The sequence below is a fragment of the Podarcis cretensis genome (genome assembly GCF_951804945.1).
Source record: "Podarcis cretensis genome assembly, chromosome: 16".
NCBI lineage: Eukaryota > Metazoa > Chordata > Lepidosauria > Squamata > Lacertidae > Podarcis > Podarcis cretensis.
Window position 1 is genome coordinate 1,244,447 of NC_137186.1, and position 26,379 is coordinate 1,270,825.

The 26,379-nt window shown below is 45.7% G+C and overlaps 2 protein-coding genes across 2 annotated transcripts in view; both read left to right on the plus strand.

Moving 5' to 3' along the window:
- The window catches only part of LOC307205220 (vomeronasal type-2 receptor 26-like), a gene marked incomplete at both ends in the record, with an annotated part of 126,709 nt that overhangs the window by 63,673 nt on the left and 36,657 nt on the right, over nucleotides 1-26,379 (plus strand). The gene's annotated exons all lie outside the window — the stretch shown is intronic.
- On the plus strand, nucleotides 15,128-25,760 carry LOC307205190 (vomeronasal type-2 receptor 26-like; the record flags this gene model as incomplete). The annotated part of the gene is made up of 9 exons (XM_079957378.1): nucleotides 15,128-15,270; nucleotides 16,194-16,485; nucleotides 16,991-17,857; nucleotides 18,543-18,770; nucleotides 19,957-20,066; nucleotides 22,767-22,982; nucleotides 23,869-23,902; nucleotides 24,480-24,678; nucleotides 24,859-25,760. The coding sequence occupies 9 exons, from the start codon at nucleotides 15,128-15,130 to the stop codon at nucleotides 25,758-25,760; spliced, it is 2,991 nt and encodes a 996-aa protein (XP_079813504.1).

Below are 26,379 nucleotides of genomic sequence, written 5' to 3' on the forward strand. Positions count from 1 at the left end.
CGTGGTCAGCCCTGACTCCTCTTCTCTCCCTGCTGGGGGAGACGCTACCCCCGATACCTGGGACTCTTCCCCCCCACTATGCTCAGGTGGGGAAGCTGGTCCTGATCTCCAACTGCTGCTCTGGGAGTCCCCGCTGGCCCCTTGCTTCTGGAGTGTCCCCCTTGGGACCCCCCTGCCCTGGCCACCGGCACCCCCTTCTGTGAATCTTCCGATTCGCTGGAAAGGCTCATGGAATCTCTCGGGCCACTGTCATCTTCTCCTACGCTGCCCTCAGATTCTTCCCCTTCGCTCTCCATCTCCCCTCTTCCCTGTGCTTCTGCTCCTGAGCCCCTGACATCCATCCCCCCTCGAAGCCCCCCCTTCCCCCCTCTCCCTCTTCTGGTGTGGGTTCCGGGTGCTCCAGTGTTGTGGGGGTGAGTGCAGGATACAGTTCATCTCCCCTGGTGTGCAGCCAGCCGGCTGGATCCTGCCAGTCCGTGACGGGCTTGTCGACGTCAATCTCCTCTGCTTCCATTTCTCTGCAGGTGTGCTCGAACCCAGGATCCTCCCCCAACACGTCCATGTCCCCCTCTCCCCCTGTTGCCTCGGGTGACGTTGCGTGCAAGGGCCCTCCCGGCAGTTCCCTGCTCCACCCCACTTCCGGTTGATCTTCCCACCAATAAGAGCGGTCTGTGCCAAACCCTGAGATTGATCCCTCTGGGGAGGTAGTCTCTGGCGCCGTTTCCTCAGCTGGTGAGAACCCCTGGAACGTGCTGGCTGAGAGTGTGGGTGTGAAAAGATATTCATCGAAATAATCTGCCGGCATGGGTCTGTATTGGAAGAGTGCATGAAACTCGTCTTTGAGGTAGTGCTCCTCCACGGCATAGTACGGTACCCACCTGTTGGCGCTGGCCGGGGTACCTTCCCTGGCAAGGAGATATTCAACCCCCTCTTCCCCCCATCTTGAGTCTAAAATCTCTGTGACCTCGTTGAGTGGCTCTGCTCTCGGTGACCCCCCCTTCGTGGGCGCCTCGCTGAGCGGGCCTGGTGCGGTCCCTGGCGCCTGAAACCTGTGGGGTGCCTTGTAGGGTGTGAGCACTGATCTATGAAAGACCGGATGCATTCTGGAGCCCTCCGGGAGTGTCAACCGGAAGGCTACTGGATTGATCTGTGCCTCGACTTGGTAAGGCCCTAGCTGCTTGTGTCCGAGCTTCTTCTTAGCTAACGATCTGGCCGGCACTGCCTGGGCTGCTAACCAGACCCAGTCCCCCACCTGGATGTCTTCCCCAACTCTCCTGTGTTTGTCTGCCTGCACTTTGTAGGCGTGTTTTGCTAGCTCCAACTGCCGTCTGAGTTGCTCGTGGACCTCCTGTAGCTCTGCTGCCAAGGCCTCTGCTCCCTGTGGCTCCCCTTCCCCCACTCTCTCTAATCCCGGGAAGGTTCTGGGATGCCGCCCATTATTGGCGAAGAACGGTGTCACCCCCGTGGACACGTGCTTAGTGTTGTTGTAGGCAAACTCGGCCAGCAGTAGGTAGTCCACCCAGGTCGAGGGCTGTTGATTCGCGTAGCATCTCAGGTACTGCTGCATGATGGCGTTGACCCTCTCCGCTTGTCCATTGGTCTGCGGGTGTCGTGCCGACGCTAAGTTGATCTTGACGTTGAGGATGCCCAGCAGTTTCTGCCAGAAGTTCGAGATGAACTGGCGACCCCGGTCGGACAGGATGGACCGCGGTAAGCCGTGCACTTTGAACACGTGGTCTATGAACAGTTTGGCGGTCTGTTCCGCCGTGGCCACCTTCGCGAAAGGAATGAAGTGCGCCATCTTGGTGAACATGTCTACAACCACGAGTACCGCCGTTTTGCCCCACGAGCTGGGCAGATCTGTGACAAAGTCCAAGGCCACTCTCTCCCACGGTTCGAGCGGCGTCTGTAGCGGTTCCAGCAGTCCCGCCGGCGGCCTGTGTACTGGTTTGGCCCTTTGGCATGTGTCACACCTGGTAATGTACTCTGCGACTTCTCCCCTCATCTTGGGCCACCAAAAATCTCTGGCTCCTAATTCCGCCGTGTTGTCCTTGCTGAAGTGCCCGGCGCTGGGCGTGTCGTGTAACTGCTGCAGTACTTTCGCGCGGAGGTCGTCTCCCGGCACGTAGAGGGCCCCTTTGCGGATGAGCAGTCCGTCGTGTATCTGGAACTTGTCGTCCTTCGCTGTGCCTCTTCGCACCTCCTCCATCTTGGATTGTGCGAAGGAATCCGCTTGCAGCGCGTGACGTACCGCGTCCAGGTCCACGGTGGCTGAAGCGCACGCCCATGCTTTCGGTGCAAAAATGTGCTTGGCCGCCACCGGTGCCGCTTCCTCGAGATACTGCGGCTTCCTGGATAGCGCATCCGCCATGACGTTGTTGTCTCCCGGGATGTATTCTATCCTGAAGTCGAAATCCGCAAAGAACTCCGCCCAGCGGATGTGTCTCTGGTTCAGGAACCTCGCCGTGCGCCAGTACTCCAGGTTCTTATGGTCCGTGCAGACCTGCACCGTGTGTTTGGCTCCGATGAGGAAGTGCCGCCACGCCTTGAAGGCTGCATGAATGGCCAGCAACTCCCTGTCCCAGATGGTGTAGTTCTGCTCCGACTTGCTGAGTTTCCTGGAGTAGAAAGCACATGGCCTCCAGTCCCCTTGAGGATCTTGCTGCAACAGGACCGTCCCCACGGCTCTGTCCGAGGCGTCCGTTTCAACCCTCATTGGTCGGCTGGGGTTGACGTGTAGCAGCTGTTCTTCGGACGCGAAGAGACGCTTGAGCCACTGAAAGGACTGCTCCGCTTGGTCTGTCCAGACGAATTTCTTCTTCTTAGAGCTGAGAGTGTCCGTGATGGCCGCCGTCTGCATTGCGAACCCCTTGATGAACTTGCGATAAAAGTTGGCGAAGCCGACGAAGTTCTGGACCTCCTTCCGATTGCGCGGGCTCTTCCAGTCCAACACCGAGCGGACCTTGGTGCTGTCCATGGCGAGTCCCTTGTCGGACAGCTTGTAGCCCAGGAAATCCACCTCCGTCATGTCGAACTGGCACTTCTCCAGTTTGGCGTAAAGTCTGTGCTCCCGTAGCCTCTGCAGAACTTCCTTGACGTCCTTCTCGTGAGCCTCCTGCGATTCCGAGAAGATCAGAATGTCGTCCAGGAAGCAGACGCACTTCTTGTAGAGAAGTCCTGCTAACACGTGGTGCATGAAGGCTTGGAAACAGTGGGAGCCACTTTGCAAGCCAAACGGCATAACTCTGTATTCATAGGTGCCCAAAGGCGTAAACATGGCTGTTTTCCACTCGTCGCCCTCTCTCATGCGTATAAGGTTGTACGCCCCTCGCAGATCCAACTTGGTGAAGATGCGACCCTTCCTCACCGTCGCCAGCAGGTCGTCGATCTTGGGCATGGGGAATGCCGTGGGCTTCGTCCTCGAATTTATGACCCTGTAATCAACTACAAGCCTCTTTTGAGGCGTGTCTTTTTTCTTCACAAAAAACACTGGACTGCCCCCCACTGCTTTGGATTCTTGGATGAATCCCCGCTTCAAGTTGTGGTCTATGAACTTCCTGAGTTCCTGCAGTTCGTCTTCAGACATGGAATACAGTTTTCCAGTCGGCAGCGTCGCCCCCGGCAGGAGGTCAATCTTGCAGTCGTAGGGCCTGTGGGGAGGCAGCTTGTCCGCTTCCTTCTCGCAGAAGACCTCCAAAAACGCCTTGTACTTGTCGGGTACCGCTTGCAGCATGCCCAAGTGTAGCTGTGGTTCATCCTCTTGCCCCTCATCTTCCTGGCTGGTCAGGATGCAGTGTTCTGCACAGTAGGAGGAGCAGAAGGTCAATTGACGCTGGTACCATGCTAATGCCGGGCTGTGCCTGTCCAGCCAACTCATGCCCAATACTATGGGTGTGTCTGACAGGTGAGTGACGTTGAAGCTGATGACTTCGCGGTGATTCCCAATTCGCATCACCATAGGCGGTGTTTGCTGTACCACCTGTCCTCCCAGTAGCTCTCTCCCATCAACCGTGACAACGTTCAGGGGCATAGTGGCTGGTAAAAGCGCTATGCGATGTTGTTTGACGAAATCCCCTCCTATAAAGTCTGCATTACTACCAGAGTCAATGGTAATAGGGACTTCCATAGTGAGTCCATTGGGTAGCTGGAGTGATGCAGTGAGTTGCACCACTGGTTTGGGCGGGAGGGGGTCTGTGGGCTGTAAAATCCCTGGGGACTGCTTCACTGACTCGCCTGGCTGGGCCCCAGTGGCTCTGCCTCCAACCAGGCTTGGTCGTTTCCCTGTAGCTGTTCCCCCTGCTGAACTGCTCCCCTTACTGTTGCTGAGGCTGCAGTGTGCTTGTGGAGCCTCTGGGGACACTCTTTGGCCATGTGCTGTGCACTGTTGCAGATGTAACACTTCCTGCTCCCTCTAGGAGGCTTCGCCTTGACTGCTCCCGGTGTTGGGGCTCTGGTGGCTGTCTGAGCCCTGGCACCACCTATCTCCATCGGCTCTTCTCCCCCTCCCAGTGGAGGTGTGGACTGGGCGCGTGCTGTCTCTCTGGGTAAGAAAGGAGGTGATTTGGCTGGTGTGCGTCCCCAACGTCCTTCATCCTTGCTCCATGGGCGGTCTTCCAGACACACCCCAATCGCCAGCGCTCTTTGGACGACTTCCGTGGTGCTCTTGGGCCTCTCCCCCCTCGCAATTTCATCTTTCACCACCCCATTCAGCCCTTCCCAGAACAGGTCTCGGACGGCAGCTGAGTCCTTTTCCCATCCCAGCGCATTAACCAACGCAAAAAAGCGGGAGTGATATTGTCTCACAGTGGCTTTGCCCTGTTTCAGTCCATGCATTTCTCTCCTGGCAACGTCCACATCCACTGCAGATTGAAAACAAGCGTCCATAGCCTTAATAAAGGCATCTGAATTTTGGAGGGCGGGATCATTGTCGCGCCACAGATTGCGCAGCCACGCTTTAGCTTCTCCATGCAGATGAGTTATTATGAACCCCACTTTCTCCTCCTCATCTCTAAAGTCTTTCTGAAGCAACTTGAGCGTGAACACTACGTCTGCTCTGAAGTTAGGATACTGCTGCAGGCTCCCATCGAAATGAGACACGAGGCTGCCCCCCCTCTTTCCGAGGCCAATCCCCTCTGGCTTGGCACCTGGCAGCCCCTCCTTTCTCAAAATTTCCAACCTGGTTTGCAGATCCTGGCAGAACGCGGCTGATTCCTCCTCTCTCTTTCTGCATGCTGCTACTTCCATGGAAAGCCTCGTGACTGCTTCTTGCAGGGCTGTCATTTTCTCCTCTGTAGCCATCCTTCCTGATCTTCGTGAGCTCGCAAAACACCAAGTCTTGCCCCTTGCTGCGTCAACTCACGCTGCGAAGGTTTTTTTTTGAGACGGAACTTACTGCCAGAGCTGCCCAAGGTCCCAGCTCACAGAGGACCAACGCCAGGTCGTCGTTATATACAAAAGTCTTTATTGAAGTTCAGTTTCCATTCCAAAGCCGTAGCGCGCAGCTCTACGTCTTAAACCCTAGACCGCCAAAGTTCCATCTGAATCTCCTCCCCCCTGACACCAGTTTAAGATTCTCGCCCTGCTCCACCTCTTCCTCTGCTCTCTTCTCCTCTGGGTCCTCCTGTCCGCTGGGGCATTCCCCTTTCTGGACTCTTCTGACGCTGAGTCCCCTGACTCCTCCCCCTGCCTCCGGCGGGCTCTAGGACCCGGTTCCCAATCCTCGTTCTCTGCTGCCCCGCGCACCTGTACTTTTGAACTTGGCTCTCGCGCCAACCCAGTGACCTTCCTCCTGACCGTTACACTGCTTCTGTCACTGCTTCCCTCTTCCGGGATGCTAGCTGGACCTGACCTCCCCTCCGTTGCCTGACTCTCCGATGGAGGCGTGGTCAGCCCTGACTCCTCTTCTCTCCCTGCTGGGGGAGACGCTACCCCCGATACCTGGGACTCTTCCCCCCCACTATGCTCAGGTGGGGAAGCTGGTCCTGATCTCCAACTGCTGCTCTGGGAGTCCCTGCTGGCCCCTTGCTTCTGGAGTGTCCCCCTTGGGACCCCCCTTGCCCTGGCCACCGGCGCCCCCTTCTGTGAATCTTCCGATTCGCTGGAAAGGCTCATGGAATCTCTCGGGCCACTGTCATCTTCTCCTACGCTGCCCTCAGATTCTTCCCCTTCGCTCTCCATCTCCCCTCTTCCCTGTGCTTCTGCTCCTGAGCCCCTGACAAATATGAATAAAACTATAATATTAATGTTACAATACTTTACACACTGTGGTGTTTTCTAAACCCATAGGCTCCTTTCTCTTGCTATAGACATTTTCCTCAGGGTGGATGTTACGCACAGCTCAGCACCAAGTCTTCTCTCTCCAATAAAACTATCAGCTAAACCATCTGATCCCTCTCTTCCAGAAACGGCTCCTTTTATTTTCCCTCCCAAACTGCTGGCTCCACCCCCTTTCTGACTGGCTGTCGTGGTAGCCAATCAGAGAGATGCTCCAGCCCTCTGGTGGAATTCCGGGGCACTGCACCCCCAGACTCTGGTCTGACTCTGCTGTCTGTCACACTTTCAGATTAATGAACGTTGATCAAATTAAAACTGAAATCTGGATTTGCATTGAAGTGATGTTTCATATTGTGCTGGGCCCAGGGGCAACCCGTGAAATGCGGTCCAGGACTGGACCAGAATCCAAAGGTTCCGCTAGGAGTCACTCTGACAGGGCCAAGGCAGGACCTGAGGCAGGAAACCAGACAAGGACAGGTACAGGATCTCAGGCAGGATCTGGGACACAGCAGTGTTGCTCCCACAACCTGGGGCAGGGTCCAGCAGCCTTTTATCTTTGTCGGGGCAATGGCTGGTCCTGTTCCCCTTTGACTCACCTTCCTTTTTTGCCCAAAGGCAAGCACTCCTCCTGCGAGTACTCAGGTCTCTCCTCTCAGACCTCAATCTTTGCAGCTCGGGAGACGTCAGTGGGTTACTAGACCCAGGGGCCGCCTCAGCCTCCCCTGACCCAACCGGTAGTGGAGCAGCTGTAAGTGATGGCCCAGCTGGAGGCAACAAGGTCATCCCTGCATCTGGAGCCAGGGCAGACTCAGGACCCTGACTCGGCCAAGCTGGGGTTTGTTGCAGAGGAACCTGTGCAGACTGGGACTCTTCAGGATCAGGCCCCAGACTTGGTTCAGTTGTCGCCTGAGGCAAAGGATCTGGTGCAGACTGAGACTCTTCTGGTTCCAAGTCTGAGCCCAAGTCCCAGGCCATCACACATATCACCATATGGTATAAATGTTCCTCTCTTGTTTTTCAAATATATCGTATTTGGCTCGTGTATGGGTTTTCCCCTGTAACAAATGATAACATCCAAGCTGGTTTTATCCACCACATGTTCTCACCTGGAGCTCAGCAACAGTTAAATTTCACAAGGATGTGGAATGGGCAATTTAGGGCTATTTGTACAAAAAAAAAAAAATGTTCCTGTGTCTGATTTTATAGGAAAAAAATCCACAAACTAACTCTTTTTCTAGTGAGTTCAAAGAAATTTGGCAGAAAGGATCGAAAATGATCATAGTTGTTATGGGAAGCACAGCCAAGTGATTGTGAATGTTAAAAATCACAACATTATGGTATTGCAGAAACAGATGATGCACCTATAAAAAACAATGCAAATTCTGAACTAACAGAAATAAACAAAAAGCTGAATCCCCCTGGTTATTATATAGAAACTTGGTTTTGAGTCTAACTGGTGTTTAGATATCATCATTTGTTATCATCTTTCCTCCCTTGATTTTAACAATGACCCTCTTTAGCTCATCTATGGCTCTTCTCCAGTGACGACTAATGACATTCAAGCTCTTTTCACCCACTGGATATTCCCAGATGGGACTCAGCAATATGAGGGGATCCTCCAGTTACTGCTGCATTTCCGTTGGGTGTGGATTGGTGTGCTTTTTCATCTCCATGAGGACAGTGGAGAGAGATTCGTACAAAATGTTCTCCCCATGTTTGCCCAGAAGGGTATCTGCTTTGATTTTATAGGAAGTTTCCCTAAGGCTACCTCTTCTGGTGAGTTTGATGAAATGGTGGAAGAAGGTTCGAAAACAATCAGCATTATTGTGGGAAGCACTGCCAATGCTGTGGTTGTACATTCTGAAATTCATACAATTATGGTAATGAAAATGATACCCAGACTTGCAGAAACGAATGATGTGTCAATGCAAGGAAATACAAAAGTCTGGATTATGACAGCCCAGATGGACTTCACCTCATTTCCCATTCAAAGAGGTTGGGACATCACATTCCTCCATGGGGCTCTATCCTTTGCAGTTCACTCTAAGGATCTTCCAGGATTCCAGAAATTTATTCAGATGAGAAACCCTACCTTGGAAAAAGAAGATCGTTTTCTCAGGGTTTTCTGGGAAGAGGCATTTAATTGTGGTTTTAATGATTCTGCTTCAGAGAAAGATGGCAAACTCTGCACTGGGGAGGAGAATATTGAGAGCCTTCCTGGGTCTGTTTATGAAACGAGCATGACAGCCCACAGCTACAGCATCTACAATGCAATCTATATTTTGGCACATGCTTTGCACACCATGCAGTCCACCAAATTAAATTGCAGAGCAATGGCAGGTGGAGCAAGATGGAAACTTACAGATCAACAGCCGTGGCAGGTAATGTCGTCTTCCAGTTAATACAGATGTCTGTAATCAACTCTGGAGCTGAGCTAAAAGGGGGACTTTTCTTGAATACCTCTTCAGTAGGGGAAACCCATTCCACTTTTCTTTCTGGGAGAAAGTAACTATCCACTAATGGTTAGGATAACATAATGGATGAAATTCTGCCATCACTTTAAAGTGGATTCAGTTGTCCTTGGAATAGCAAAATATGGCTACAGATGGCTAGGTACAGGACATCATGCTATCGCTATTTGTACAAAGGAAGCGCTGTTTTCCTGGAAACATTCTAGGAAAGTGATGAGCAGCTTATCTACACAGCTTATCCACCTATCTCAGGGGTCAGCAAGGTTTATCGGCCATGGGTCGGATCACTCCCACGGAGATGGTCTGTGGGCCGTAGTGGCACAGCGCGATGCCGGAAATCTTGTCTGCGCATGTCAGTGGCACCAGAAATCACTTCTGCACATGCCCAGATGCCGAAAATCATGCCTGCGCAGAAGTGATTATCGGCATCTGGATTTGCGCAGATGTGATTTCTGGCACTGCTCGGTGAATCCCCACACCACACTGTTCTGGTTTAGCACAGCGCACGAGGGACTCGCCGAGTGGGCAGCTCGGTTTGGAGGCAGCTCGTGGGCTGGGGAAACAGTCTTCATGGGCTGCATCCAGCCCATGGGCTGCACATTGCCGACCCCGACCTATCTGAAGGAACGTCCTAATATTTGTGGTCTAAGTTTAATGAAATTTAGGTCAAGACTTACAGTAATTCTTAAAAGAACCACATCTTACCACCACAATAAACATTACTACAGGGCTTTTCCAGCCAGAACTCTCTGGAACTCAGTTCTCTCCCCTTTCAGGGGGGCGCCATTCCATTCCAAGGGAACGAGGAAGGTGTTTATGGTGAGTTCCAGCACCTCTTTTTCTAGAAAGCAGCACTGCTCATTAATTCCTTTTTCTTTTTTAGCACCATCCATTTTTGAAGAAGAGACTCATTAAAGACAGAGAAAGAAAGACACTAGCATGCATCTTTTAAAGAGACCATGAACTATACCTCTTAAATGCTAAAGATAAGCACTCTATTTGTACAAATATTTCTAATATGTAATTATATTTGGCATCTTCATTATTTTCCATTTTCCTCTTCAAACTTAGCTCCACCACTTTCTGGGAAGTGTTTCATTTAATAATAGTGCTGGGGAAGAAGTTTCCTTTGACCAAAATGGGAAATTAGTAGCTGGATTTGATATAATAAATTGGGTCACATTCCCAAATCAGTCATTTCTGAGAGTCAAAGTTGGAACAATGGACCCACAAGCTCCCCCAGAAAAGAGGTTAACCATTCATGATGATGTTATCACATGGCCCAACTGGTTCAACCAGGTACAAATTTATTAATATCAGGCTGTAGCACTGATAAAAGGAAAGCTATCTTGTTTCTATGTCTATTTGCAGAAGTGTCTCAGCTATAAAGAAACTGTCACTAGTCAATGAAATTTGAGGAAGCCCAGTATGTCTTTTAATTAGTATATACATATTATTATTATTGTTCGTTCCTTCATTCTCAGGATTGTGAACAGGGCCCCAACCCATTCTGGGGCTGGGCCAGGGAATACCCGGGGCAAAATCAACTTCTTTCAGACAATATGGTCAAAAGCAGAAAGATTTAATCTTTCTAGGTACCCACTGGTGAAGAAGACAGCAGGATTGGACCCTCTACTCATTAGCAGGCTCAATCCTGCTCAATTTGACTGCACTCATGTGTTCCTCTGCTTGGAACAGGCACACACATCCAAAGTGCAGTGTGGGGCTATTTGAAAGCTCTGTTGCAAAGAGCTCTGTGCTGCTCTTTGCAGATGCTGCCTGCCTTTCCTTCAGAATCAAACCAGATTCAGTTTCGGATCAGCCCAATTCCACTTGGGATTTGGCCAAATCTGTTCCACAGCCCTAATTTGTACCCCACAGGCACAGTCAATTCATTATTTTAACCTTCTCATTGGTTTGCAGCATTATTGTAAACATACTAAACACATTCCCTTACATTGGCTGCTGAGCTAAATGATTAACAGTGAATGTTCACAGAAACCCCGGGTACAAACTATTATTTTTAGCACCTGGCTCTGCAAAAGTAAATTTTAAGACACATACAGGTGATGAAGAAGGTAGGTAACTCTGCAATAATAATAATAATAATAATAATAATAATTTATTATTTATACCCCGCCCATCTGGCTGGGCCTCCCCAGCCACTCTGGGCGGCTTCCATAGAAACCAAAAAATACAGTAAAATATCACACGTTAAAAACTTCCCTGAACAGGGCTGCCTTAAGATGTCTTCTGAATGTCAGGTAGTTGTTTATCGCTTTGACATCTGCTGGAAGGGCGTTCCACAGGGCGGGTGCCACTACCGAGAAAGCCCTCTGCCTGGTTCCCTGTAGCTTTGCTTCTCGCAATGAGGGAACTGCCAGAAGGCCCTCGGCGCTGGACCTCAGCGTCCGGGCAGAACGATGGGGGTGGAGACACTCCTTCAGGTATACTGGGCCAAGGCCGTTTAGGGCTTTAAAGGTCAGCACCAACACTTTGAATTCTGCTCAGACAACACTGCAAGAACCCATCAAAAGCAAACAATTACAGCTGCAATCAAAGTTATTCAACCCCCATTGCAAATCAGGTTTATTATCAAAATTTACAGACTTTCAGCTGGAACACATGAAATACTTGAACTCGCAAGGGATTTCTTGAGTGTCAAATGTTGCTGTATGTTAGCCATATTTCTAAGTCAGGAGAATGGTCCAAGAAGATAAGAGAAGAGATCATCACCCTTCACAAAAAAGATACAAGTATACAAAAAGAAAGCAAAGGCACTGAATGTTGCCAGAGAAACCATTGGAAGCATAGTTCGCAAGTTCAAAGTTAAAGGAACAGTGGTTAGACTACCAGGATGGGACAGAATTTCAATAATTTCTATTGCAAGTATAAGTCAAACATAATTCAGCGATTTCTATATGAGATAGTGATCCAATAAGCTTTCACCAGAACATTTTCTAATTTGATAAGATATTGCCATGCTAATCTCTGAAGAAGTTCAAATACTTACCAATATGGTTTTCATAAAGGCAAAGGTACTGGAGTAATGATAGGCGCCCCAATGCTACCATTAGCGCTGAATTTAAGATCATCTTCAGATAAAACAAAAAACCTATAGGAAGCTATTGCTTTTACTATTTGAAGATAAGTCCCAAACTATTTCCTTCTTTCATTTATGAACAGGCACAACCCACTTCTCTGTGTAATGAGAATTGTCATGTAGGTTATAGAAAGAACAAGAAGGAAGGAAAGCCATTGTGCTGCTACGATTGCCTTCCGTGTCCAGAAGGGAAGATCTCAAACAAAAAGGGTAAGGAATACATCACACACTTTAATTTTACCTGTGCTACAGAAGCTCCTTTCTTTAGTGGGAAAAAAGTATGGAAGTAGCACATATACATTCTGGCATCTCTTAGATGCATTTTGCCAATTTGGGGACAGAAGAACTTTTTTAAAAATAAGATGTTTATTTCTTTTTTTTTTCAGATATGGACGACTGTTTAGAATGCCCTGGAGATCAATATGCAAACAATGAACAGGATGGCTGCCTCCCCAAAGACAAAACATTCTTGTCTTATGGAGAACCGTTGGGGATCAGTTTGGCCACGTTGGCCCTCTTCTTTTCCTTCATCACAGCTTTGGTGCTTCAAACATTCACAAAGCACAGAGATACTCCCATAGTTAAAGCCAACAACCGCAACCTCACTTATATTCTCCTCCTTTTCCTCCTGCTCTCCTTCCTTTGTGCTCTGCTCTTCATTGGCCAGCCTGAGGAAGTCACCTGCCTCCTTCGACAAACTGCTTTTGGCATGATCTTCTCAGTGGCAATTTCATGCATATTGTCCAAAACCACCATTGTGGTTCTGGCTTTCATGGCTACCAAGCCAGGGTCCAGCATGAGGAAGTGGCTGGGAAAACAATTGGCCAGCTCCATTGTTCTTTCCTGCTCCCTTATTCAAGCCACAATCTGTAGCATATGGCTGGCCACTTCTCCTCCTTTCCCAGACGTTGACATGCACTCAATGACTGAAGAAATAATACTAGAATGTAATGAAGGCTCCACTGTCATGTTTTATTGTGTCCTGGGATTCATGGGTTTGCTGGCCGTTGTGAGCTTCACGGTGGCTTTCCTAGCTAGAAAGTTGCCTGACAGTTTCAATGAAGCCAAATTCATCACCTTCAGCATGCTGGTCTTTTGCAGTGTGTGGCTCTCCTTTGTTCCAACCTACTTGAGCACCAAGGGCAAATACATGGTGGCTGTGGAGATCTTCTCCATCTTGGCCTCCAGTTGTGGGTTACTGGGCTGCATCTTTATCCCCAAATGCTATGTTATTTTACTGAGGCCTGAGCTGAACAGCAGGGAGCAGCTAATAAGAAGACAGTTTTAAATGATCCAGAAGTCTGAATCATGCTTGTAATTCTAGGTGTCTGTTATTGCTTTTTTATTTACATGTATGTAATTAGAAATCCCTAGCCGGAATTAAGATCGCCGGAAGAAATATCAATAACCTCAGATATGCAGATGACACAACCTTGATGGCAGAAAGTGAGGAGGAATTAAAGAACCTTTTAATGAGGGTGAAAGAGGAGAGCGCAAAATATGGTCTGAAGCTCAACATCAAAAAAACGAAGATCATGGCCACTGGGCCCATCACCTCCTGGCAAATAGAAGGGGAAGAAATGGAGGTAGTGAGAGATTTTACTTTCTTGGGCTTCATGATCACTGTAAATGGTGAAAGCAGTCACGAAATTAAAAGACGCTTGCTCCTTGGGAGAAAGGCGATGGCAAACCTAGACAGCATCTTAAAAAGCAGAGACATCATCTTGCCAACAAAGTTCTGTATAGTTAACGCCATGGTTTTCCCAGTAGTGATGTATGGAAGTGAGAGCTGGACCTTCAAGAAGGCTGATCGCTGAAGAATTGATGCTTTTGAATTATGGTGCTGGAGGAGACTCTTGAGAGTCCCATGGACTGCAAGAAGATCAAACGTATCCATTCTTAAGGAAATCAGCCCTGAGTGCTCACTGGAAGGACAGATCATGAAGCTGAGGCTCCAATACTTTGGCCACCTCATGAGAAGAGAAGACTCCCTGGAAAAGACCCTGATGTTGGGAAAGATGGAGGGCGCAAGGAGAAGGGGACGACAGAGGACGAGATGGTGGGACAGTGTTCTCGAAGCTACAAACATGAATCTGACCAAACTGTGGGAGGCAGTGGAAGACAGGAGTGCCTGGCGTGCTCTGGTCCAGGGGGTCACGAAGAGGCGGACACGACTAAACGACTAAACAACAATTAGAAATCTGGGATACTCATATCCCTAGAAATTAAAGAATCAACAAGTAAACAAATAATTAAAGAATTAACAGGTAAACAATAAAAAAGATTTGGAGCAACCCCAAAGAGCTCCTTTGGGAGAAATTGTGAGGACACAATTAGGGCAGTGGTGAATTGATTACTGATTCTATGGCAATGTTTTTGAGCACAACTGGCACAGGACATGATCCTGTCTGCAAGAAAAGGGGTTCGGTCAGTCAACCAGCTACCAATCTACCTAACAGTTCCCTCATTCAACCCACATTTTCCCAGTTTCTTCACAAGCTTTACTGAAATCAAGGTACACTCTGGCCACAGCACAACACTAACCATTTCTGCCTTTTGTAAGGAAATGTAACACTCTGTATTGTGCCTGCAACTGGAATCTGTATTACTTTACTATTTCGTCCCTCCCCTTAACTGGTGTACAAGGTAGCATCCTTGGGGTCTCAAATGCTCAAAATCATGTCTTCATTGGTGACACGTACAGTTAGGGGAAATGTGATTGAAGAAGAGTGTAGGAAAAACTAGGAAGCTCCCTTCAGGGAATCCAGTTTGCAGCTGGACTCCTTGCTTGCCTTGTACTCGAAAGTACAAGACCACTACTCAGTAATAAATATGCATTATTATTTTGATCTTACTATAAGTCACAGAGCTCAATGCTCTAAGGAGATAACTTTCAAACTGGTAATTATCTCAAATTGCTGGGTTTCATCATCCATCTTGCCAAACCCCATGTACATTTTATCAGGCCATGAATGCAATCAATATCAGAGCGTGAAAGTGCATATAAAATAAATCCTGTGTCATTTAGAGCCCCGATGAGAAATTCTGAACATGCAGGTTTTCGTGGATCAGGTCATTGGCATTTTCCTTTTATCAAAATAATCCAGAGTCATTAAATGAATGTTCTTGTAATGCAGTTTATGATAGATAAGATAGAAATCTGACTTTCAGCATCCCTGTTGGCCCCAAGATGGTCAGAACATTTCTTCTGCTGATCTTTCTCTTCCTGTGGCTGCAGTTGCCTCCAACTGAGAGCAAGGAACACTCTGCTAGATGCACCATGATGGAGCCTTTCCAGCTTCCATACCAGAATTATCAGAGAGGGGACCTAATCATTGGAGGAATTATTTCTTATTTCGGCTTTATAGTTGAAGAAATAGATTTCCATGAGCACCCAAACACAAAGTTTATAGATGAACTTTTGTAAGGAAAAAACCATATCCTTCATAGTGTACCCTTGGTGAGCTCATGTATGCGACAATTGCAGCAAACATACAATGGCTCCCTCAGAACACATTTCCATGTGACTTTTTTCCAGTAGGAATGTTAAACATATATTTTCTTCTTTTTACATTGTGATCTTGTCAGCTTCTTCTTCGTTGCTTTATTCCACTTCTTGGGCTTTCTATCTTCTGCCTGTTCTGCTTTCTCATCACCTGATCCCATGGCTCTCACAGCTTTCTCCCAACTTCATCCTTAACCTCCCTCTGTGTTTCCTTTCACACCATTAACATCTGTTTTCCTTTGCAGCAAAACTGGATCCTCACATTCACAACCACTATCCTTTAATCTGACAGTCACATATGAATGCGACATATGAATAACATAGAATTTGGATTATATTCTCTGCTTTGCAATGTAAACCATATTGGGTAATAAAAACTGCAGTCACAAACTTGTTTTTGCAAAACAAAGTATTGAAACATAGCTATATGCAGAGTAGACCCCTTGAAATTAATATACTGAAATTAAATTAGTCTGATCAATTAATCCTAATTGGCCTTCTCTGAGTATGACTAACATTGGCTAAAGTATTTGTTGTACAGTCACAATTTTATTAGAAGGAGGGAAAGGTTACTGTTACTGTGAAAGAATATATCGTGTTCCATCTGATGTGCTCTGATTTCTAGTCCCCACCTACACCAAGCACTAACTATCTGAGAGGCTCCAGTCAGAATTTTTGACTTGGCAATTTCTCATTCAATGAGTGTCTGTTGGTTGGAAATAAGGAGTTAAGGGAAGAATGTGGCAACTTATGTAGGTGCATGTGAGCTAAGAAGTTACCTATGTGCTTAAGAGGGAGAGGAAGAGGAATACCTCTGACACATAGTATAATTCTTTTTTAGTGAAGTACTGAAGTACTACCAGAATATCCTCTCTCTGGTGTTTGCTGTGAAAGAAATAAACGAGAACCCTAATATTGTACCGAATATGACCTTTGGGTTCCACGTCTATGATAGCTACACAAATGCAAGAATGACTTATCAGAACACCCTGAAACTTCTGTCCATCACAGAAAGGATTGTCCCCAATTTCATATGTGACAAGGAAAAAGAAAAGATAGCTTTTATTGGGGGACTTTACTCTGACATCTCCCTCCACATGGCTACTGTCTTAGGCATCTACAAGATTCAACAGGTATTTGTATAGTAAGTGTGGAGGCTGTGAATCTCTTCTGCCTCTGATACAATAATTATCTTTTGGGTTCTCAAAGCTTTCTTTTATTTTGGTTCATTTTTCTGAAAAAGGAGGTGAAAGATAAAAATATACCTGATACAAAAGCATCTGGGGGAGTTTTGCAATAGTGGTTGGAGGAGAGGGGCTTTGGTGCTTGCCTGACTTTGTCTCCCATGTGTCACTGGGAAGCAGCAGGGAGGTTGGAACTGGACAAACGCAGTAGCAGGGGTCTACCTCCTGCTCCCAGGAAGCTGCACAAAACCAGTTGCAAGAGGTCAGGCAAACCTGCTCCTCCTCCCCACCAACAACAGCTGGAGATATGCATAATGTTCTTGTGACATCAACATGCATCCATAAAGGAGTTGAGACATTCTCATGAGTTATTTTCTCCAAGTAGATACTTGGAATGAACCACAACTGTTTGCTCTAACTCTCCAATTCTTGTGGGATTGATTTCTTCCTCCAGATTGCTTACTGTGTATTATCTCCAGTGAGAAGCCCGGAGTTGCAGCCCCAGACATTCTACCGAACGGTGCCTAATGAGAAATATCAATATGCAGGGATTGTCATGCTACTTCTACATTTCCAGTGGACATGGGTAGGAATTGTGGCATCGGATGATGAAAATGGAGAGACCTTTATGCAAAGCTTAGTGCCTATGCTTTCCCGGCATGGAGTCTGTACAGCTTTCAATGAAAAACTACCAGCCTTATCTCAGGGTCTAGATAATTTTCGTTCCCTGGAACTCCTTCGGGCCAAGTCCTCTTTTCTGATGGCCTCAGAAGTCCACATATTGGTTCTGTGTGCAGAACCTGAGACCATTACAGTTGTGAAATGGATGCAATATTTTTATTCATTAGCTGAAGACGTTGCAGAGAAGTCTACAGGCACTGTGTGGATTTTGACAGCCCAGTGGGCTTTCTCTTCAGAAACAATGCAAAGGTATTATGATATACAAGTCTTTGATGGTGCCTTGTCTCTTGCAATTCACACAGAGAAAGTCCAGGGATTTAAAGACTTCCTTCAGACCCTGAACCCCAACTCTCCAAAGGGCGATGGGTTCCTCCAGGCTTTTTGGCAACAGGCATTCAACTGTTTGTTTTCTGCTTCCAATGGGCACAAGGAAAACACAAAGACCTGCACTGGCCATGAGAGTCTGGAGAGCCTTCCTGGGCATATTTTTGAAATGACCATGACTGGCCAAAGTTACAGTATCTATAATGCGGTTTATGCCATTGCACATACTTTACATCAGATGCACTCATCCAGGTCAAAACGCAGAATGATGGCAGGCAGAGGTGGGCTCGATCCTCCAAAATTGCAACCTTGGCAGGTAAGATTTCCTGTTCAGAACAAAGATTGCTTGGGGCTAATCTAATGAGCGATGTCACACAGTCCATAGAATGAATACACACAAACACAAAGACATAGATATACACACACAACCGCTTACAGCTTTTACCTTTCCTCTACAAAAATGCCCACATTCTTTACAATCCTTAACTGTTTTCCTTTTCCTTCAAGCTGAAGGAGCCACAATCAAGATAGAACCTGAACTTCCCTTCCATTTACAGGAATAGTTGAAGGAGTTATGGCACTCTGTACCCTTTCCCTGCCTCTCTAGGAACATGGGCTGTCAAGACGTGTGGAAGCATCTCTGGAATGGGGAAAAGTAAATAAACAAGCAAACAAAAGAAGGAGAGCAGGGAAAAGCCACCATGAGCTGCTCTCCATTTTGTTTTCCCTCTCTACCTGCAAACCCACCTTCCAGGAGGGGCAGTTCCAGGGCTTCCTGACATGGCACCATTTTGCCTTTGCACACTGACCCCAGAGCTGAACCCACATGCAAGTGGCAGGCCACCTGTACTTGCTATAAATAGTTAGGTGCTCCAAAAGTTGTAGACTGCACAGTTTTGGACTACTTTACATTGTGTGAAATATATGGATGGATACTTCTTGTTTCCATAAAAGCTCTCCTTTTTTTAAAAAAAACTTTGCCTTTGTTTTCTTCTGCCTAGCTGCACTCATTCTTGAGGAGTATCTCCTTCAACAACAGTGCTGGTGACTTAGTGTCCTTTGATGAGAATGGGGAGTTAGCAGGTGGATTTGATATTATTAACTGGGTTACTTTTCCAAACCAAACCTTCTCCCGAGTGAAAGTAGGAAAGATAGTTCCAGAAGAATCAAAATATGTAGACTTCAGCATGGATAAGGAAGTGATCACATGGCACAGATCTTTTAATCAGGTGGGACCAATGGTTTTTAAAAAATGAGATATTTTTATTAAGAATACAAATAATAATGTTACTGTAGACAATCTTTATCATTTATAAGCAAATTGTTGACGTATAACCCATGTCCAGCATGCTATTTTACCATCGTACATGAGGTGAGAAGTAGATATTTTCTTCTTTAGAGGTCTGGTTTAAAAGTATATAATGGTGATATATTCCACTATTTTGCATATGGAATATTGTTGGCTTCCAACTCCCATACTCCCAGATCAATGGCCAGGCTGGTTTTCTGACTGACGAGAGTTGCAGTCCAATACCATCTGGTAGACCAAATGTTCCACATCGCTGATATATAGGATTTCAGCACATTTCAATGCTTTGCACATTTATGTACAAGTTAACAAACTGAACCAAGTGAGATTTACAGCTCAGAAGACAAGGGGACACTAAGTTACCCATTAGTTTTGAAAGAAGAATGATGGTCTTGTGGTGCTTTTACCTTCTGTGTCAACTCCCTGCATTTCAAAGTCTGTTGTCTTCCTTATCCTCTCTCCATTCAATTCAATATCCTTTCTCATTCACTGCCAATAAATCACATTAGAGTTTATTTACACATACAACACACCTTTCTGGAATAATGTTAATCAGTCAACTGATCTCTTTGGTTAAAGCTATGTTGTTCACAAGGCACAAGAGAGCTACATTTTCTTCTCTTTTTATGGCTAGGTGCTGCCCCTTGCCTTGTGTAATGATCGCTGCCAGCCAGGCTACAGCAGGAAAAAGAAGGAGGGGCTGCCATTTTGTTGCTATGATTGTGCTTCATGTTCACATGGGATGATTTCAAATCTAACGGGTAGGAGACATCATCTGCTATTATAAAAAAATATTCCTAATATCTATTTCAGCTTTTACCAATGAATCTGGTATTACTATTTGGCATTGTCCAACTTACAATTGTGACCAATTCTAGCTAAGCGTACAACCAAAGCCAATTTTTCTGATCACTAACTCCAGATAAAGGACAGAGTAGATGAACAAGCCATGCACCTCAGGCCTATGAAAATGTAGAGCCTATTGCAGATTATGCATAACGGCAGGAGATTTTACAAACTGTTGTTACTATCCACTTACCTCTGACATCATCTGCTATTTTGTATAATGCTTCCTAATATCTATTTCAACTCTTTCTCTCTATTAGCAGTTCAGTACTCCTACACAGAAGAGCAGCTGCACTTATATCTGGAAGAAAAAAGAGATAGTTGGGGAAACTAAATCCAGAACTTTTACAAAGGAGATCTGTGGAAATAGGTGTGGAATATGTCTGCTGTTATCTGCCTACTTCCCACATGCTCCATTGTTAGGGGAGCATAGTTTTAGGCGTGTGAGCCAGAAAAAAGCATAAAACTGTCTCCTTACGCAGAACAGTCCTCAGCCCAGCCTCTGAGCCCAAAATGGCTGTTCTCAAGAATCTTCCATCACCATGAAGATCTCTCTAGGTGTGACCAACTCAACTAAGGGCACAAAGTCCATGTTCCTGATCACTAGCTCCAGATGAAGGACAGAGTAGATGAAAAACCCATGCACCTTAGGCCCATCAAAACATAGAGCCTATTGTGGATTATGCATAATGGCATGAGATTGTACAAACAGTTTTTAATATCCACATATATCTGATACTTTCACCAACTAATTAATGTCTTGTTTGTTGGAATTCATATATCACTCATTTCATTATTATTTTTTTTAGATATGGATTATTGTTTCCAATGCCAAGATGACCAATTTCCAAACAAGGACAGAGATCAATGCCTCCCCAAACGCCAACATTTTCTTTCCTACGCAGAACCTTTAGGGTTCCTTTTAGCTTCCTTAGCTCTGGTCTTTTCTCTGGTCACCGCTTTGATACTTGGCGTCTTCTCCAGGAATGGGGACACTCCCATTGTCAAAGCCAACAACCGGGACCTCACCTACACTCTGCTTCTTTCCCTCTTGCTCTGCTTCCTCTGCTCCTTGCTGTTCATTGGCCAGCCTCATCCAGTGAGCTGCTCTTTACGACAAGCTGCTTTTGGCATCATCTTCTCCATTGCTGTGTCTTGTGTCTTGGCCAAAACCATCACGGTGGTTCTGGCTTTCATGGCCACCAAACCAGGATCCAGGATGAGGAAATGGGTGGGGAAACCTTTCACAAACTCTGTGCTTCTTGGCTGCTGCTCCGTTCAAACCAGCATTTGTGCTACTTGGCTCTGTACGGCTCCTCCATTCCCAGATGTGGACATGAACTCTCTGATGGAGGAAATCATTGTGGAATGCAATGAAGGTTCTGTTGCGATGTTTTATTCTGTCCTGGGTTATCTGGGATTCCTGGCCATGGTCAGCTTCACTATGGCTTTCCTGGCCAAGAGGTTGCCAGACAGTTTCAACGAAGCCAAGTTCATCACCTTCAGCATGTTGGTGTTCTGCAGTGTTTGGCTGTCCTTTGTTCCCTCTTATCTGAGCACCAAAGGAAAGCAGATGGTGGCTGTGGAGGTCTTTTGCATCTTGGCCTCCAGCGCAGGTTTGCTGGGTTGTATCTTTTCCCCCAAATTGTACATCATTCTTCTGAGGCCCAACTTGAACAGCAAAGACCACTTAATTCTGAGGAGCAAATAGGAATCAACTTGTGTTGATGGTTTTAATTTTTGCATTGTTTGCTAGCATTTATTGGATGAAAACCAGACAAAGTAATTCCTTGTATTTTTCACCTCTTATCCTTTTAACCTTTTTCATTCCCAACCTACATCTGTAATCAATAAAGCTGAGACCAATTTTCAACCCTGTAAGGTTGTTCTGTCAATTTGTTATCCTGCCAATACACTGATCTTCCATTCATAGGGTGCTAATGGTATATTCCTTCATGGGGACAAATCATCAGTGTGAAACATGTAACTTCTGCCAAGGCTATACTTTCAATCATCATCCACCTGCAGATACACATGTATTTACACATCCATTTGGCTTCACAATGTGAAGTTGCCACATTTCCAAGTGGTGCTTCAAAACAATTGAATGGCATTTATTACCCGCTAGTACTCATCCCAAATTCTCTGAATTTATCTTCTCCATGTAGGACAGATACAAATGGGGAATTAGTAGCTGGATTGGATGTACAGTGGTACCTCTGGTTATGAACTTAATTCGTTCCGGAGGTCTGTTCTTAACCTGAAACTGTTCTTAACCTGAGGTACCACTTTAGCTAATAGGGCTTCCCGCAGCCACCATGCTGCCGCCGCACGATTTCTGTTCTCATCCTGGGGCAAAGTTCTTAACCCGAGGTACTACTTCTGGTTTAGCAGAGTCTGTAACTCAAAGTGTTTGTAACTCGAGGTACCACTGTAATAAATTGGTCTCCCATGTCCTAGTCAAACACTCTAACCAATACATCTCACTGGCTCTCAACTGAAAGATATTGTCTGTCCATATGGTGTTAGTTAATGTAATGCAAATTTTTGTTGACACAATGGGCTGATTTTTTTGCTGAATCTCCATAAACTCTTATTGCTCTCCCTACAAAGGAAGACCAGCTGAGACTTTGGCTATGGTGTAATAATCATGTCCCCCCACTCCACCTCACCAAGAAGCAACAAACCAGCAAAGCTGATTAAGTCTCCTGTGATTATCAAAGTAATCACAATCATTTCTTTGACTCTCTAGGGAGTTCCAGTAGCTGCAAGAAAACTACAAATCAAGACTTGCAGATACTACTAATATCTCCTGTGATGTTCAGAGCTTGGCCTTATACCAAGGTCTCTGTCAGACTGATCATTCATTCTTTTCCCAGCTGAAATCTGGCTTTTGTAACCATCCCGGTGAGACTCTGCTGCTCAGTATCACTCAGATGACAATGTGCAAAGAGATGAATTGTCGCCTACAAAATTCCCTGCAACATGGTAATATTTGCAGTCTTGGTATTTGTGCTGCTGCCTCAGACTGTGTGCAAGTTTCCTCCTGCTCCTACAATACTCTGTGCAGGATGGTACTTTCCATGATGTTGGCGTCAGCGCTGCTTCCTCCAGATGAGTGCAAGGCTGCTGTTGCTCCATGTTCCATCAGTGACCCTCTTCCTATTCTTCACAAATATGTCCAGTCTGGAGATCTTGTTATTGGTAGCATTATGTCTCAAATCTATATAACTTCAAGCACAGCCTTCGATGAACCTCCTACACCTGAACTCTTCGATGATATTCTGTAAGGAAATGTGTGTGTGTGTGTGTGTATGTGTGTTTAAAACCATATCGTATATCTGTAACAAATATCTTTCTGCATTTCACATATGATGAAGGTTATGCTCATTACACAAGTGGTCCAAATTGTGGAAAACTTCAGGAAAAGCTGTATTTCTAAGGTTTGATGGCCAGTGTGGTGTAGTGGTTAAGAGCGGTAGATTCGTAATCTGGGGAACCGGGTTTGCGTCTCTGCTCCTCCACATGCAGCTGCTGGGTGACCTTGGGCCAGTCACACTTCTCTGAAGTCTCTCAGCCCCACTCACCTCACAGAGTGTTTGTTGTGGGGAGGAAGGGAAAGGAGAATGTTAGCCGCTTTGAGACTCCTTAAAGGGAGTGAAAGGCGGGATATCAAATCCAAACTCTTCTTCTTATTCTTCTTCATAAGAACAGTATCACATAGAATGAACTTCTACAATATATCATTAGAAAGATAATCTAATACAGAATATAATGCAACAAAGTGTGTTGACTAGCCCTGACCTGAATCCCACAGAAAAGCTATGGAGCTGATTAAATAAACTTTTTAGTCAGAAGCAGTCAAGGAATAAAGCACAATTTTTAGAAACATGCAATCTTGGTTTCTCATTAAAACACCTGGTGAATTAAAAACTTTGGTTTACTCCAGGGACTGCAACAGCACTGCAAGAATCAATCAAAAGCCAACAATTACAGCTGCAATCAAAGTTATTCAACCCCCATTGCAAATCAGGTTTATTATCAAAATTTACAGACTTTCAGCTGTTTGCAAAAGTAGCTCAACTCAATAGATGCTTCAGGTGGCTCCCCCAAATTCAAGTGAAAATGCAACTCATAATGGCTTCTTCAGTCTCACTGTTATTCACCCCCAGAATAGAATCCATCACAACAGCACAAATACAACAGGTATTGGCTCAAGCACACCTGATGCACACCTGATGCAACTAATCAAGGGCTACAGGTGTGCTTGAGCTGGAACACATGAAATACTTGAACTCGCAAGGGGTTTTTTGAGTGTCAAATGTTGCTGTATATTAGCTATATTTCTAAGTCAGGGGAATGGTCCAAGAAGATAAGAGAAGAGATCATCGCCCTTCACAAAAAAGATACAAGTATACAAAAAGAAAGCAAAGGCACTGAATGTTGCCAGAGAAACCACTGGAAGCATAGCTTGAAAGTTCCAAGTTAAAGGAACAGTGGTTAGACTACCTGGATGGGACACAATTTCAATAATTTCTATTGCAACTGTGAGTCAAATGCACTATGTTCATGAGATACTGACCCAATAAGCTTTCACCTGAACATTTTCTAATTTGATAAGATATTGCCTTGTTAATCTCTGAAGAAGTTCAAATACTTACTAATATGGTTTTCATAAAGGCAAAGGTACTGGAGTAATGGTAGAAGTTTCCATACTACCATTAGTGCTGGATTTAAGATCATCTTCAGATAAAACAAAAAACCTATTGGAACCTATTGGAAGCTATTGCTTAACTGTCATTTTTACTATTTGAAGATAAGTCCCAAACGATTTCCTTCTTTCATTTATGAACAGGCACAACCCACTTCTCTGTGTAATGAGAATTGTCATGTAGGTTATAGAAAGAACAAGGAGGAAGGAAAGCCATTCTGCTGCTATGATTGCCTTCCGTGTCCAGAAGGGAAGATCTCAAACAAAAAGGGTAAGGAATACATCACACGCTTTAATTTTACCTGTGCTACAGAAGCTCCTTTCTCTAGTGGGAAAACAGTATGGAAGTAGCACATATATATTCTGGCATCTCTTAGATGCATTGTGCCAATTTCGGGACAGAAGACCTTTTTGTTTCATTGAGATTTCTTTATTTCTTTTTCTTTTTCAGACATGGATGAGTGTTTAGAATGCCCTGGAGATCAATATGCAAACAATGAACAGGATGGCTGCCTCCCCAAAGACAAAACATTCTTGTCTTATGGAGAACCGTTGGGGATCAGTTTGGCCACCTTTGCCCTCTTCTTTTCCTTCATCACAGCTTTGGTGCTTCAAATATTCACAAAGCACAGAGATACTCCCATAGTCAAAGCCAACAACAGGAACCTCACCTACGCTCTCCTCTTCTCCCTCCTTCTCTCCTTCCTTTGTGCTTTGCTCTTCATTGGCCAACCTAACAAGCTGACCTGCCTCCTTCGACAAACTGCTTTTGGCATGATCTTCTCAGTGGCAATTTCTTGCATATTGTCCAAAACCACCATTGTGGTTCTGGCTTTCATGGCCACCAAGCCAGGGTCCAGCATGAGGAAGTGGCTGGGGAAACAATTGGCCAGCTCCATTGTTCTTTCCTGCTCCCTTATTCAAGCCACAATCTGTAGCATATGGCTGGCCACTTCTCCTCCTTTCCCAGACGTTGACATGCACTCAATGACTGAAGAAATAATTCTAGAATGTAATGAAGGTTCCACTGTCATGTTTTATTGTGTCCTGGGATTCATGGGTTTACTGGCCATAGTCAGCTTCACGGTGGCTTTCCTAGCTAGAAAGTTGCCTGACAGTTTCAATGAAGCCAAATTCATCACCTTCAGCATGCTGGTCTTTTGCAGTGTGTGGCTCTCCTTTGTTCCAACCTACTTGAGCACCAAGGGCAAATACATGGTGGCTGTGGAGATCTTCTCCATCTTGGCCTCCAGTTGTGGGTTACTGGGCTGCATCTTTATCCCCAAATGCTATGTTATTTTACTGAGGCCTGAGCTGAACAGCAGGGAGCAGCTAATAAGAAGACAGTTTTAAATGATCCAGAAGTCTGAATCATGCTTGTAATTCTAGGTGTCTTTTATTGCTATTTTATTTACATGTATGTAATTAGAAATCTGGGATACTCATGTCCCTAGAAATTAAGGAATCAACAAGTAAACAAATATTTAAAGAATTAACAAGTAAACAATAAAAAAGATCTGGAGCAGCTCCCAGAATTCCTTTGGGAGAAACTGAGAGGATACAATCAGGACAGTAGTGAATTGCTTAATTATTTCCATCACTGCCACTGATGTGGATCTTTACGGATTCTGTGGCAATGCCTTTGAGCACAACTGGCTTGGCACATTACCTGGATTGCAACAAAAAATGGGATGAATCCGTCAACCATCTACAAATCCACCTAACAGTGCCCTCATTCCACTCAGAACATGGGGGGGGGGGAGGGGGAGAGACTTTGTCCAAAGCCTTACTGGAAAAAAGATACAGCACTACACTAACTTTTTCTGTAAGGAAATGTAACACTCTTTATTGCACCTGCAACTGGATCCTGCATTATTTTAAGTGTATTTCCTCTCTCCCTTTAACTGGTATACAAGGAAACACCTCTGTGGTACAAAATCCTGAAAATCATGTCTTCATTGGTGACACATGT